Here is a 12716-nt window from a genome sequence, read left to right on the forward strand (position 1 = left end):
TGCACAGTTTATATTTTAAAATTTCCTAGTCCCCCTCTGCCACAGTGGGCCTTGCACCCCTGCCAACAAGAGATATGATGACTACTTTCAGCTTTGCTAACGTGATGCATGATGGATGAAACAGCACAGATAAGATCTGAACCCCCTTGAGGACTAGTGAGTTTCATATGTTTATTCACCATTCTTGTTTTCTTTGTGAATAACAGCCATTGTTCTCATTTTTCTGTCAGATAAGCCACTTTCTGTCATTGATTGGTAGGAGCTCTTTTTATATGATGGATATTAACCATAATATATTTAGTGCAAATATTGTCTCCAAGTCTGTCCCCCATCTTTTGCCTTGATTTGTGGAATCTTTTCTGCACAGAACTCTGTCTCCCTCTCTTTAAATGTATTCAGAACTGTTGGCCTCCTTATTTTTGTCTTCTGACTTTTGTGTCCTGCTTCAGATTATAAAGTATCCTTCTGTATTTTCTTCTATGGTTTTCACAGTTCTGAGTTGCTTAGTTGTTATCTATTTTGGTTTTGTATTTAGCTTTTTAATCCACTTGGAATGTTTTCTGTGTGGGCTCCAATCTGTTCTTAGAGATTTAAAATGAACGAGGCATCCTCGGTCTGCCTTCTGATTGACGGCCCGGCCTTGGAGGACACCATCCCAGCAAATGGGCTCCACGCTGCCTCGTCCATCAGGGTCCTCTGCCGGCGTGGGTGACTCGCCTGTGGTGTGATGACTCTCCGCAGGGCCGAGAGGGACGCCCTGGAAAGCAGCCTCTTTGAGGCCCAACAGCTGGCAACACAGCTGCAGGCCCAGCAGGAGCAGCTGGAGGAAGAGGCCCGGAGCGCACGGCTGGCCCGGCAGGCCCTGCAAGGTGCTGCCCCGATGAGCTCCCTCTGCTCCCCCTTCCCTGAGCTTGTCCCCCCGTAGGCGGCTCCCACTCACTGCACCCCAACGGGGCCAAACACGGCAGGGAGCTCACGTCTAAAGTCAGCCGAGAGCCCCTGCCGCTGCTGTGTGCAACTGGGGGGCGCCCACCGGGCCTGCTGCCGGCCCAAGGCTCGGGATGGGCTCTGTCCCAAGGCCCATGTGGCAGCCGCTGCCCACCCCCCGTGCCCCTGCCTCTGCTCAGCCCACCCCAGCCGAGCGGGCTGCCATCAAGACATGCTCCTGCTGAGCGGTCGGGGGGCTCTGTCCCACCGGCTTGCAGCCTCCCCAGAGCCAGGGGCCCACGGGCGGCAGGGTGCTGCGGGGCCGGGCCTCCCCGCGGGTCTGGACGTGCCTGTCCCTTGGCAGGGGAACTGGAGCAGCTACAGAGTGCCTGGGAGGCTCAGGAGACGAGGCTGCGGCAGCAGGTGGCGCAGCGGGAGCGGGACGTGCAGCTGGCCCTGGAGAGCCGGGCGCTGGCCCACCGCGAGGACCTCGCGCGGCTCCAGAGGGAGAAGGTCTGCCTTCCCGGGACCCCTGCCCCCAGCTGCCTGGTCACTGCCCAGGGACGTGTCCCTGCTATGTCCTCAGAGGCGGCGAGCCCAGGAGACCAGCGGGTGGCAGGTGGGCCGGGCCACCCTGGGGCTGGGCAGGAGGACCGCTCACGGCCCTCACAGAGGAGGCGCCCCAGGGTGCCAGCTGACCTGCCACGGTCCGAGGCCCGTATTCACAGGACGCTCCGTGCCATCAGAGCCGTCCACTGGTCCCAGGCCGGCAGGCCCCGAGTGACATGTCCTCACACACCCTGGCGTCAGGGTGCCTGGTGCTCTGAGCTCAGGAACGGCTTCTGAGCTGTGACTGGACCACGGGGTGGCGGGTGCTGAGGCTCAGAGCCCTCCACAGCTCCTGTCACTGCGGGAGACGGGGCCTGCGGCCGGCTGGCCTGGACGCCCCCCGGGCAGCTGCCCCGCCCCGGCGTCCACGGACCTGCTCTCACTCAGGAGCGCAGATGCCTGCTGCTCTCACAAGCTCTGACCTGTGTGTCTTCACACCTGCCCCCTCCTTCGGCCCAGGAGACCCTGAGTCTGTCTCTGATGGAAGAAAAGGAAGCAGCGGCATGCCGGCTGAAACGGGAGAAGGAGCTAGTGGCGAAGAATGCAACCAGGAGGGAGGCGCTGAAGGAGGAAATTCAGAGCCTAAGGCGTGAGCGAGACGAGCGTCTCCTTCAGCTGGAGAATGAGAAGCAGCAGGTGACGGGGCGACCATGGGGCGGGGGGCCCCCGTCCACTCGCTGTGCCTGCTCCGACCCAGTAAGAGGGCTGTGTGGGCCGCTGTGTGAGTCACTGTAATTGCAGCTCTGATCTCCCACCGCAGTCCTGGTGGACATTCACCCTCCTCTCAGTCCCTCCATCCATCTGTCCACCCACCCAACCGTCTGTCCATCCAGCTACCTGTCCAGCCATCGTCTATGAATCCACCTGTCTATCCAGACATTCACCCACCCACACACCCATCCACCCATTCATCCATCTGCCCATTAGTCCACCTGCCCACTTATAAATATATACACATATATTTATACAGATTATAAAAGGTCAAGTTTCATTCCAATCCCAAAGAAGGACACTGCCAAAGAATGTGCAAACTACCGCACAATTGTACTCATTTCACATTCTCACCAGATAATGCTCAAAATCCTTCAAGCTGGGCTTCAACAGTACGTGAACCAAGAACTTGCAGATGTACAAGTTGCATTTAGGAAGGGCAGAGGAACCAGAGATCAAATTGCCAACATCCACTGGATCATAGAAAATGCAAGAGAGTTCCAGAAAAACATCTACTTCTGCTCCATTGACTATGCTAAAGCCTTTGACTGCGGATCACAACCACTGTAGAAAATTCTTCAACAGATGGGAATACCAGGCCACCTTACCTGCCTCCTAAGAAACCTGTATGCCGGTCAAGAAGCAACAGTTCGAACCAGACATGGAACAACAGACTGGGTCAAAATTGGGAAAGGAGTATGTCAAGGGTGTATATTGTCATCCAGCTTATTTAATTTATATGCAGAGTACATCATGAGAAACATAGGCTGGATGAAGCACAAGCTGCAATCAAGATTGCCGGGAGAAATGTAAAAAATCTCAGATATACAAATGATACCACGCTTAAGGCAGAAAGTGAAGAGGAACTAAAGAGCCTTTTGATACAGGTGAAAGAAGAGCATGAAGAAGTTGGCTTAAACCTCAACATTCAAAAAATGAAGATCATGGCATCTGGTCCCATCACTTCATGGCAAATAGATGGAGAAAAATGGAAACAGTGACAGACTTTATTTTCTTGGGCTCCAAAATCACTGCAGATGGTGACTGCAGCTGTGAAATTCAAAGGTGCTTGCTCCTTGGAAGAAAAGTTATGATGAACCTAGACAGCATATTAAAAAGCAGAGACATTACTTTGCTGACAAAAATCCATCTAGTCAAAGCTATGGTTTTTCCAGTAGTCATGTATGGATGTGAGAGTTGGACCATGAGGAAGGTTGAGAGCCAAAGAATTGCTGCTTTTGAGCTGCAGTGTTGGAGAAGACTCTGGAGAGTCTCTTGGACTGCAAGGAGATCCACCCAGTCCATCCTAAAGGAAATCAACCCTGGATATTCATTGGAAGGACTGATACTGAAGCTGAAGTTCCAGTTTTTGGTCACTTGATGCAAAGAGTCAACTCATTGGAAAAGACCCTGATGCTGGGAAAGATTGAAGGCAGGGGAGAAGAGGGCAACAGAGGATGAGATGGTTGGATGGCATCACCCACTCAATGGACATGAGTTGAGCAAACTCCAGGAGACAGTGAATGACAGGACAGCCTGGCAGGCTACAGTTCATGGGGTCGCAAGGAGCTGGACACAACTTAGTGACTGAACAACAACAGCATTTACACATCTATGCACACGCACTGTGTTTCCATTCACACATCCATGTCCATGCCACACATCCATGTTGTCCATCATCCATCTATCCACCTGAATGTTCATCCTTTATTCACATACCCAGCTGTCTACCCACATATCTGGTCATCTATCAACATAGCCAATTGTCTATCCACACACTTGACCATAAATCTATCCATCAATTTGCTTAAATACCCATCTAGCTATCCACGCACATGACCATCAGGACTATCCATCCGCTCATTCAGCCACCCATGTACTCACTCACTCAACTACTCATCCATCAGTCACTTGCAGACCCTTCCCTCTGTCCACACACTCAGCTGCCCATCCACATTCATGCACTGTCCATCCGTGCGTCTGGTTATCCTTCCATCCATCTGATCAGCCAGCCAGTCATCTGTCAGTGTGTTCCCCCATCAGCCAACCATCCAAACAGCCTCTAACCAGACACTGGGCACATGAAAGCTACCCGCTGAGACCAGGCTCTTCCAGTATTCCATGCCATCCAGAAGCACGCACTGCTGAGTGGGTGGAATAGACAAGTGAATACCTACGTGTGGGTTATCGCACTGTGACAGGCCTCTCAGGTGTTAGTACAAAGTACAAACTGCGATGGGAGAGTCACAGTGGCAGGAATAACCAAGGGTTACTGTCAGACTCTTCTGCATGGCTGGTTTCATCCTCACAACAGTGTGAGGGACACCCTCTTTACAGGGCCCCCTTGACTGGTGGGAGACAGATTTGCAGATGGTGAATAACTTGCCCGGAGTGGCTCCGTGCACCTGCTGGGCACCAAGGCCAGCGTCCTCCGCTGTTCCGCTCTCCTGCATCCTGGGAGGGAGGAAGCAAGGGTTTGCTGGGTGGCAGCATGTCAAGGGTGAGGGGTAAAGGAGGACCTGGAGGCATCCTATGAACGTCCAGGGATGGTGTGAGATCCTGGGCAAACTCCTCAGCTTCCGCTGCCCCCGAGTGGCCTGTGGAACTCCAGGAAGCACGACTCTCGCCGTTACGGTTTTGCTGTAAAAGTCACAGGTCAGGACAAGTCTGGTGGAGAGACCCAGGGAAGGGCCGTCTCTCCGCAGAGTCAGCGCAGGTCACCCGCTGGCAGATCAGGGTGTTTAACCCGGCAAGTTCAGGGTTCTGTTGGGGTTGCTTTGCCTGCATGTGATCAGCTATACCCGGGGCCCAGCTTCCTCCTGAGCTGGGCGGTGGGGTAGGGGTGCCTCTCTGCACGCCCCCCATCACCTTGTGAGCACAAGCTCAGATGCGGTCTCAGGGTGGGCGCATAACGGACACCCCTCCCTCGGGATGCTTCAGGGGTTTCCAGGCTCCCCTGGGACCCAGGGCCAAAGGCAGACACATTCTTTGTTACAAAAGCTCCTCCGGGAGACGGCTGTGCGCAGACCGGCATGTGGGCATCGACACCGCCGTGCCCACCTCTGTGGCACAGGCAGCACCCCAGGCCTTTCTCTTCGCAGGACTGCCAACCAGACGGGTCCTTCCACACTGAGCTCTGGGCCGCATGGTCCTTTTTTTTTTTAACACCAAAAGCACTTTGCATTGGGATGTAGCTGATTAACAGTGTTGTAGTTTCCAGTGAGTAGCACAGGGACTCAGTCATACATATACATGTATCCATACTCCCCCAGACCCCCTCCCACTGGATGGACCTTTTCCACAGCTGACGTCACCCCGGGGGGCACAGGGGTCCCCCCTTCCATCTGCTGGCCTCCCCCTGATGGGAGTTCTGCGGCTATTATCACTAATGCTAGAAATAATCATTGGAGACCCCGGAAGCAGGGCATCCCACCCACGATCATACACGCACACCTCCAGGCTGCCCTCCCGTGCCATCCTGAAGCACGCACTGTTGAGTGACTGGAACAGATAAGTAAACAGCTACATGTGGGTTATCGCACTGTGACAGGACTCTCAGGCGTCTCCATGGGTCTGGTGTTGAGGGAGGCATGTCTGTGAGCCACTCCGAGTGTCCCCTCCCGCCTGGCAACAGAGCAGGGCCCTCCCACCTTGGGGCCAATGGGTGTGATGTGACACCCCCGGGGTCCCTTGCACACCCCTCACCTTCAGCGACGCAGAGCGTTTGGGGAGGTCAAGACCTGTCCGTGGTTCCTGCTCTGTGCCAGGGGTGGGTGGGGGGCTCCAGGGAGGAGGTAGTCCATGAAGCCCCCTGACCTATGCTGGGGAAGAGCAGGTACTGGGCAGGTGCCAGTGGGGTGGGCACCCTGGGCGGGGACGGGAGCGGGGAGCAGGCGGGACCCGCCTCCTCGGGACTCAGCTGCCTCCTCGGGGCTCCCTGCTCCTAGAGCCCGTTGTCCTGGTGTTGGGGCCGTGACTCCCAGAGCCCTGCTGAACCTCTCATCAGAGCCCCCAGCCTGCTCAGGAGTGTCCTCCCCCCTGTCACGCAGGCCCTGCTTGTGCGGGACGCGGAGCTGAGCCGGCTGCGGGGGGAGCTGCAGCTGGTGCGGCAGGAGGCCCAGGGCCAGCAGGAACGAGCCGAGGTGAGCCCCTCCCGGCCAGAGCCGGACGCCTGGACTGGCTGCCCGCACGGCCCAGCAGGCGCAGCGGACCCCAGAGGCACCCCCTCCCTGCCTTACCCCGGGGGGTCTCCCCTCCACCCCACCGCAGCCACCTGAACCTCAGTCAGTTTCCCCCAGATGACTCCAGCTCCCTGCTGGGGGGAGAGTGTCTCCATGGGACGAAAAGGTGACGGAGCGGGATGGGGGGTGCCAAGGAGGGGAGGATGGGCAGGCCACACGCCCTTGCAGAAGCCACAGAGGGGAGGACCTGGCACCAGTAACAAGAGGGGACAGAGCCCAGGTCTGCACCGCCAGCCCTCCAGCGTGGTGAGACGCAGCTGCCGGAGGTTCAGAGGCCTCGGCTGACTCTCTGGGGAGTCCCCTCCCCGAGGAGAAGCGCAGCTGGGGAGCCCACGTTGGACCTGAGGCAGAGACTGCCCGGAAAAGACCCGGCGGAGAATTTTGAGCAGGGCAGGAGGGGGGCATCCAAGGGGCCAGGAGACCCCAGCAGGCCATGCCCGCCTGGGCCAGTGGATGGAGGCCCACAGGGCATGGAGGCCACTGCGGGTGGCCAGCTGGCCACCTGGGGCCCCAGCTCCTCCTCAGGAGCCCACATCTGGGGGCAGGGCAGGCAACAGCAACCAAGACTCTGGGGAGTGAGGTGGGCCCCTGGGCCCTATGCCCCCAGCCTGCGGGCCCATTTATGGAGTGTGGGTGCCGCTCTGGAGGGGGGCAGAGCCGGGTGGCAGGACGCAGGGGAGGGCTCGGGGCAGCTGGTGCAGTCAGGCAGGACCCCAGGGGGCTGGCGGGGAGCAGACAGGAGGGGTGGGGGTGACGGCTCAGGACAGGGTTCAGGTTGGGGGTAGGCCCAGACCCCTGCAGGGGGCAGGGCTGGTCAGGGTGAGGCCCCCTGGCTGCCCAATGCCCTCAGCGCCCTCACTTGGCACAGCCGGGCTGGCGCCCTGTCCCCTCTGCTCCTGCGTCTGTCCTGGCTGGGCCACCTGCCCGCCCCACTGGTGCCCGGCATGCCCCTAGCCCCAGGGGTGCAGGCTTAGATGCTCCCCTGTTGGTGAACGACTCAGGGAATCCGAGAACGAGTGAGCGGACTGCACGAGGACTGCAGGGTTAGGCCCAGAGCTGACCCCGCGAACAGGCCCGTGCTCAGGGCCTGCTCATGAGAGGCCGAGTGGGCGTACCTCCGGACCGAGGGCTGGCCACCAGACCACAGGACCTGGAGAGGCCATGCTGTTTGCACCAACCTACCAGACAGCGGGCGGAGGGGTGCTGGGCAGGGGGAGGGGCGCTCGGTGGGAAGGGGCACTGGATTGGGGGAGGGGCAGTGGGGGACACTGGGTGGGAAGGGGCACTGGGTGGGGAGGGGTACTGGGTGGGGAGGGGCTCTGGGCAGGGGGAGGGGTGCTGGGTGGGGAGGGGCGCTGGGTGGGAAGGGGCACTGGGTGGGGGAGGGGCGCTGGGAGGAGGAGGGGCGCTGGGCAGAGGGGGCACTGGGTAGGGAGGGGTGCAGGGGCCCCGCAGGGTGGAGGGGAGAGAGGCACTGAGAGGCAGGAGGAGTGTTGCAATCAGGAGCTGGCTGCCATGGTGTTTCTTCACCCCCTGCTGCCTGACGCAGGACCCGGCTCCCGGGGTCACTGAGCAGAGCCGCTCCCGGCACCCGGGACAGTCTTGCCCAAGAGCATCCCTCCTGGGAGCCCCCGCCCGGCTTGGCCCCACCCCCGAGGCCAAATGGCCCTTCCATGGGCACAGCCGGGAGGGCTGTAGAAGCCCCCTGGGGTTGGGGGCCTCATTTCCCGGACCTCTGAGCAGTTGCTCCTTCCAACCACCCTGTGGTCAGGGGACCAGGAAAGACCCCCAAGACCCAGAAGCTGAAGCCCCAGCTGGCAGGGTCCCCCGGGAGCCTTCCCTCGAGCTGACCGGGGTGGGGGTGCCTGCCAGCCCAGCTCTTCTGGGAGCTCATAAAAGGTTCTTTCACCACCTTGGCCTGGAAATTAAAACCCACTGCGGGGGGAGGGTGGAAAGAAGAGCAGCCAAGGAACACCAGTTGTGGGTGACCTGCGAGCAGTCCCCCACGAGTGGAGGGGCTCCCGGCCCCGCCCTGTGGCCCATCACTGCAGGGGCCACCCCTGCCCGCCAGGCAACACCATGCCCTCGCTGCAGCCTCCCTGGGGCCACCTTGGGGGCACCGCCAGACCTGACCGCCCAAGGCACACTTGTCAGGGCAGAGGGGCAGCTGGGGGTACAGGCGGCACCCGCGTGGCTCCTTCCCCGAGGGCGGGGGCACAGCCTGATGGAGCGCCCCCCGCCAGAGCCCTCGGGCAGCGGCCTGCAGATCCAGGGGTCCTGGGTCCCCGAGCCCCAGTGTTGGCGGCGGCAGGGCCCCGGGCGGGGGAGGCTGGGCTGGGCCGGGGCTCAGGGCGAGCAGGCGGCGTCCCGTGCACGACAGTAGGGGCTTCGAGCAGTGGGGCGCTGCTGCTCCGGGGGCCCCTTGGTCAGCAGAGGGAGCGCCCTGGACTGGGACCACGGGAGAGCAGAGTCAGGCCAAGCTGGGTCCTTCCCAAAGGGTGTCCAAGCTCGGGGCCCGGCCGCGGGGTCTGGACCAGGACGACCCTGCCCGAGGGCTGCAGGCAGAGCCCCCGACCCCTCCCAGGCGTGTGGTGGGTGCTCACTCACTTAGAGCCGGGGAGGCTCTGGGTGTCCCCCTGTGCCATGGCCTGGTTGGAAGTTCGGGAGCGGCCAGCTCTTCCCTGGGAAGCTCCCCGTGGGGCCTCTGTCCCCTGCGCCCCAGCACCCTTCACCGCTGTGACCCCTCAGGACCCAGCACCCGGTCAGCTGGAGTGACAGGCCTGCCTCTCGGGGCCTGAGTGAGCCATCCAGCTGGCCCAGGACGGCATGCAGCTGCCCGCGGGGGACCGAGCAGACGGCCCGCTACCCCCACCTGGGGCGGCCCCTTGACCCCTCACCGCTTGCTGCGCCCCCAGGCCACCGTCAGCACCGTGACCGCAGAGCTGAAGGCCCTGCAGGCCCAGTTTGAAGACTCCATCTCTGCCCACCAGACGGAGGCCAGGGTCCTGCGTGAGACACTCCGGGCGCAGGTGGCCCAGCGGAGCAGTGCGGGGAGAGAGGTGAGGGGCAGCACCGGGGCTCCCAGGGGCAGGCAGGGACCCCAGCCAGGTGCCGCCGTCCAACCAGCAGTGGGGAGAGCCTGCGCGAGACGGCGCTGCCCACCCCGCACGCGGCCCCGGGGTCAGGGTTAGAGGTGTGCTTGGGGGCAACCGTGTACGGGCCCGCCAAGGCCCTGAGGCCAGCTCCGGGCTCCAGGAGCCGGGCGAGGTGTCCTGGGGGGGCCCAGCCAGGAGAGGCCCCAGGCAGGCGAGCGGGCGGGTGAGTGGGCTCAGCAGGCAGAGCAGGGAGGTGTTGACGAAGGGGCTCTGACAGGCCTGGGGACGCCTGGAGGGGGGAGGGCAGGAGGGCACGGGGCGGGGAGGGGCCATGGGGCCTGCGACCTCGTGCACTCCCGGGCTGGGTGCCAAGGCTGGCAGGGGCGCAGCGAGCGCAGAGAGGGGCTGGGCCCACCCCCAGCACCCCGAGTGGGGCCGCCAGAGGAAGAGAGTGTGATTTAACATGACAGCCTGTTTACTTTGGCCCCAAAGAGAAAGGTCTCTTTTCAACAGATTTCGAAGTCAGGCCTGGTCAGCGACCACACGGGGAAGCAGAGTGAGGCTTTAACACGGGGGGCAGCAGGGGGAGGAGCCGGGGAGGCTGGGCACGTCGTGCTGGGGGTAAAGGGGGAGAACACAGCCTCGTGGGAAGTTCGGGTTCCCTGATCGCCGCCCCCAGAAAGGAGAGGGGCCCCAGGAAGGGGCCGGGGTGATGGGGAGGCTGAAGCGGGTAAGGGGAGCAAGGGGAACAATGGCAGAGAGAGGGAGCCTGGGGAGCCCTCCCAGGCGCCAGGCTGGCCCAGAGTCACCATGGAAACCATAACATTTCACAGCCTTTAAACTGGAGGGACATCCAGCCCTCTGGCAGCCCTGCCTGAGGTCCACACGTGTGTGCATGTGTACATGTGTGTGTGCGTATGTGTGTGCATGCACGTGTGCATGCTTGTGTGTGTGTGCATGCACCACCACACAGCTCATATGCAGTGCACACACCTCCATGCATGTAAAGACCACGCTCCCATGCAGAGGAACAGTGACAGCACACACACATGCACTCACATATGCAAACACATGTGGACACCACACGTGCAGCAAGCAGCACACACGACTCCATGCACACTTGCGTGCATATGCATCACGCATGTGGGTGAACATGAGCACACATGTGGGTGAACATGAGCACGCATGTCTGCACATGGATGTGTGTGGATGCACACACCACACGCTTGCACATGCTACGTGCATACATGCACGTGTACTCACATGCAGGCCCGGGGCCCACACGGCCCCTCCCCTGCTTTCCCGACTCCATGCGGAGCCCTCGGGTCACCTCCCCGCAGGAGATTTCAAAAGAGGCTGTTTATACAATTTCTAGTAAAGAAATAATTATTATAATCACATTAAGCGATTTGGCTGTAAAATTCCTGTAAAAGGGATGGTTGTTCTCACGAGGCGGGGGGAGGGGGGTCCCCTGCGTTTGTTTTGCTTGTTTTCATCTCCTCAGCCCTGGGAAATGAAAACAGCTTTTTATGATGGATAGGCCCTCTCGCTGGTCCTTGACCTTCAGGGTGGATTTCTGCTGAGCTCGGCGGAAAACGCTGCTCACGGTTGTGGCTCCCACATGTGGGGGGTGGGAGGGGAGCGGAGAGCGGCCCTTCCCAAAAACAGAACAACAAGAACCATGGGCGGACGCGGGAGCCACGGCCAGAGACCCAGAGAGTGCCCCACTGCAGCAGCCAGAGTGGGACTCGCTTCTGGCAAGCCAGCGCCGGACGCCACTCAGTTCGTGTGGTTCCCCTAGAGGCCTCCTCCATCTCTTCCTGCAGGGGCTGAGGGACATGCCTTCTCCAGGGTTCCCTGGTCAGAGGGGAGACCCGAGGTCCTGGCTGAGCCTCGGCGAGCCCCCACCCCATAGTCCCTGCATCCAGGAAGGTCTGCCCCTTCCCGGGGTCTGCACTGCCCTCCAGCGCCCCCCAGCAAGGGCTGAGCCCAGGGTTCTGCAGGCAACCTGTGTCCCAGGGCAGTTAGGGCCGCTGACACCCACCCATGGTTCAGCTGAGCTCTCAGACTCCCAAAACCACTAACTCCCCAGGCCCTGCCTGGAAGCTGTGGGTGAGGAGGCCCCAGTTATGAGGTGACACAGACACCAGATCCAGCGTGGCGGGGGCCCTCCTCTGGGGCCAGCACAGGTCTGGCAGGGGACAAGGGCACACCTGCCCCATACCCCCGCCTGGCTCGGCGCACAGAGGCCCAGAGCAGCCTGAGGTCCCCACCTGCTCCACAGTGTTCCCTGGGGTTGAGGCCCTCCACGCCGGGGCAGGCCCCGACACCTGCTCCTGTGACGGCAACAGCCTGGCCCTGGCGGCTCTGCCGCAGCCGGAGGATCGTCAGGGAGCCTGCCCGAGACAGCCCTCCCCGCGCCCGTCCTTCCACAGTCCTGTCTCTCCACAGTCCTGTCCCTCCACTCCCCCTTCACCAAGTGGGAGCTGAGGCCGCAGGCAGGGGGCAGCGTTCCGGGGCCCAGGGCACGAGGCGTCTGTCCGCACCGGGGCGGGCAGGCTAGGGACCCACATCCTCACTGAAGGACAACAGGTGGGGACAGTGTAGCCAGTGGGCAGAGCTATGTCCCTCACAGGCCCTGCTGACCAGTGACCAGGTCCCAGGCGTGCGGGGAGGGAGCCCAGTGTCACTCCAGGGTCAGAAAGGGTCGGGGTGTTCTCTGCCAGGGTCATGGATGGGCCCCAGGAGCCGCCCTGCAGCCTCACTGGGCTGGGCAAAGCCAGGCCTCCTGCTTCTCCTTCAAGGCTGGAGGACCCGAGGCTGAGGACACTGCTGTGGCTGAAGCCCGGCCCGTGGCCCTCCGCCGCCCCTAGAGCCACCCGCTCCCCCTCAGGCCGAGACTCTGCGGGTGCAACTGGACAAGGCCCGCGAGGTGCTGGCTGCGCTGCGCCGGGAGCTGCAGGGCAGTGAGGAGGCCCGGGAGGGGTTGCAAAGGGAGGCCCAGGATGCCCGCCGGGCGCTGGCCGACGCAGCCCGCGAGAAGGACGCGCTGCAGGATTCCAACACCAAGCTGCGGGCCGCCATCCGCTGGGCCGAGCAGGAGAAGGCCAGGTAGAGTGGCCCCCAGGAGCAA

At 61.4% G+C, this 12716-nt stretch overlaps 1 protein-coding gene across 1 annotated transcript in view; it reads left to right on the plus strand.

Annotated features, from left to right (window-relative positions):
- The window catches only part of CROCC2 (ciliary rootlet coiled-coil, rootletin family member 2), a 52766-nt gene that overhangs the window by 21724 nt on the left and 18326 nt on the right, over positions 1 to 12716 (plus strand). Inside the window, 6 exon segments of the mRNA XM_070463596.1 lie at positions 742 to 869; positions 1292 to 1440; positions 1996 to 2172; positions 6297 to 6389; positions 9404 to 9547; positions 12477 to 12694. Of these exon segments, the coding sequence (XP_070319697.1) occupies positions 742 to 869; positions 1292 to 1440; positions 1996 to 2172; positions 6297 to 6389; positions 9404 to 9547; positions 12477 to 12694 (909 nt within the window).

This window comes from Odocoileus virginianus, unplaced genomic scaffold (assembly GCF_023699985.2).
Source record: "Odocoileus virginianus isolate 20LAN1187 ecotype Illinois unplaced genomic scaffold, Ovbor_1.2 Unplaced_Contig_5, whole genome shotgun sequence".
NCBI classification, from domain to species: domain Eukaryota; kingdom Metazoa; phylum Chordata; class Mammalia; order Artiodactyla; family Cervidae; genus Odocoileus; species Odocoileus virginianus.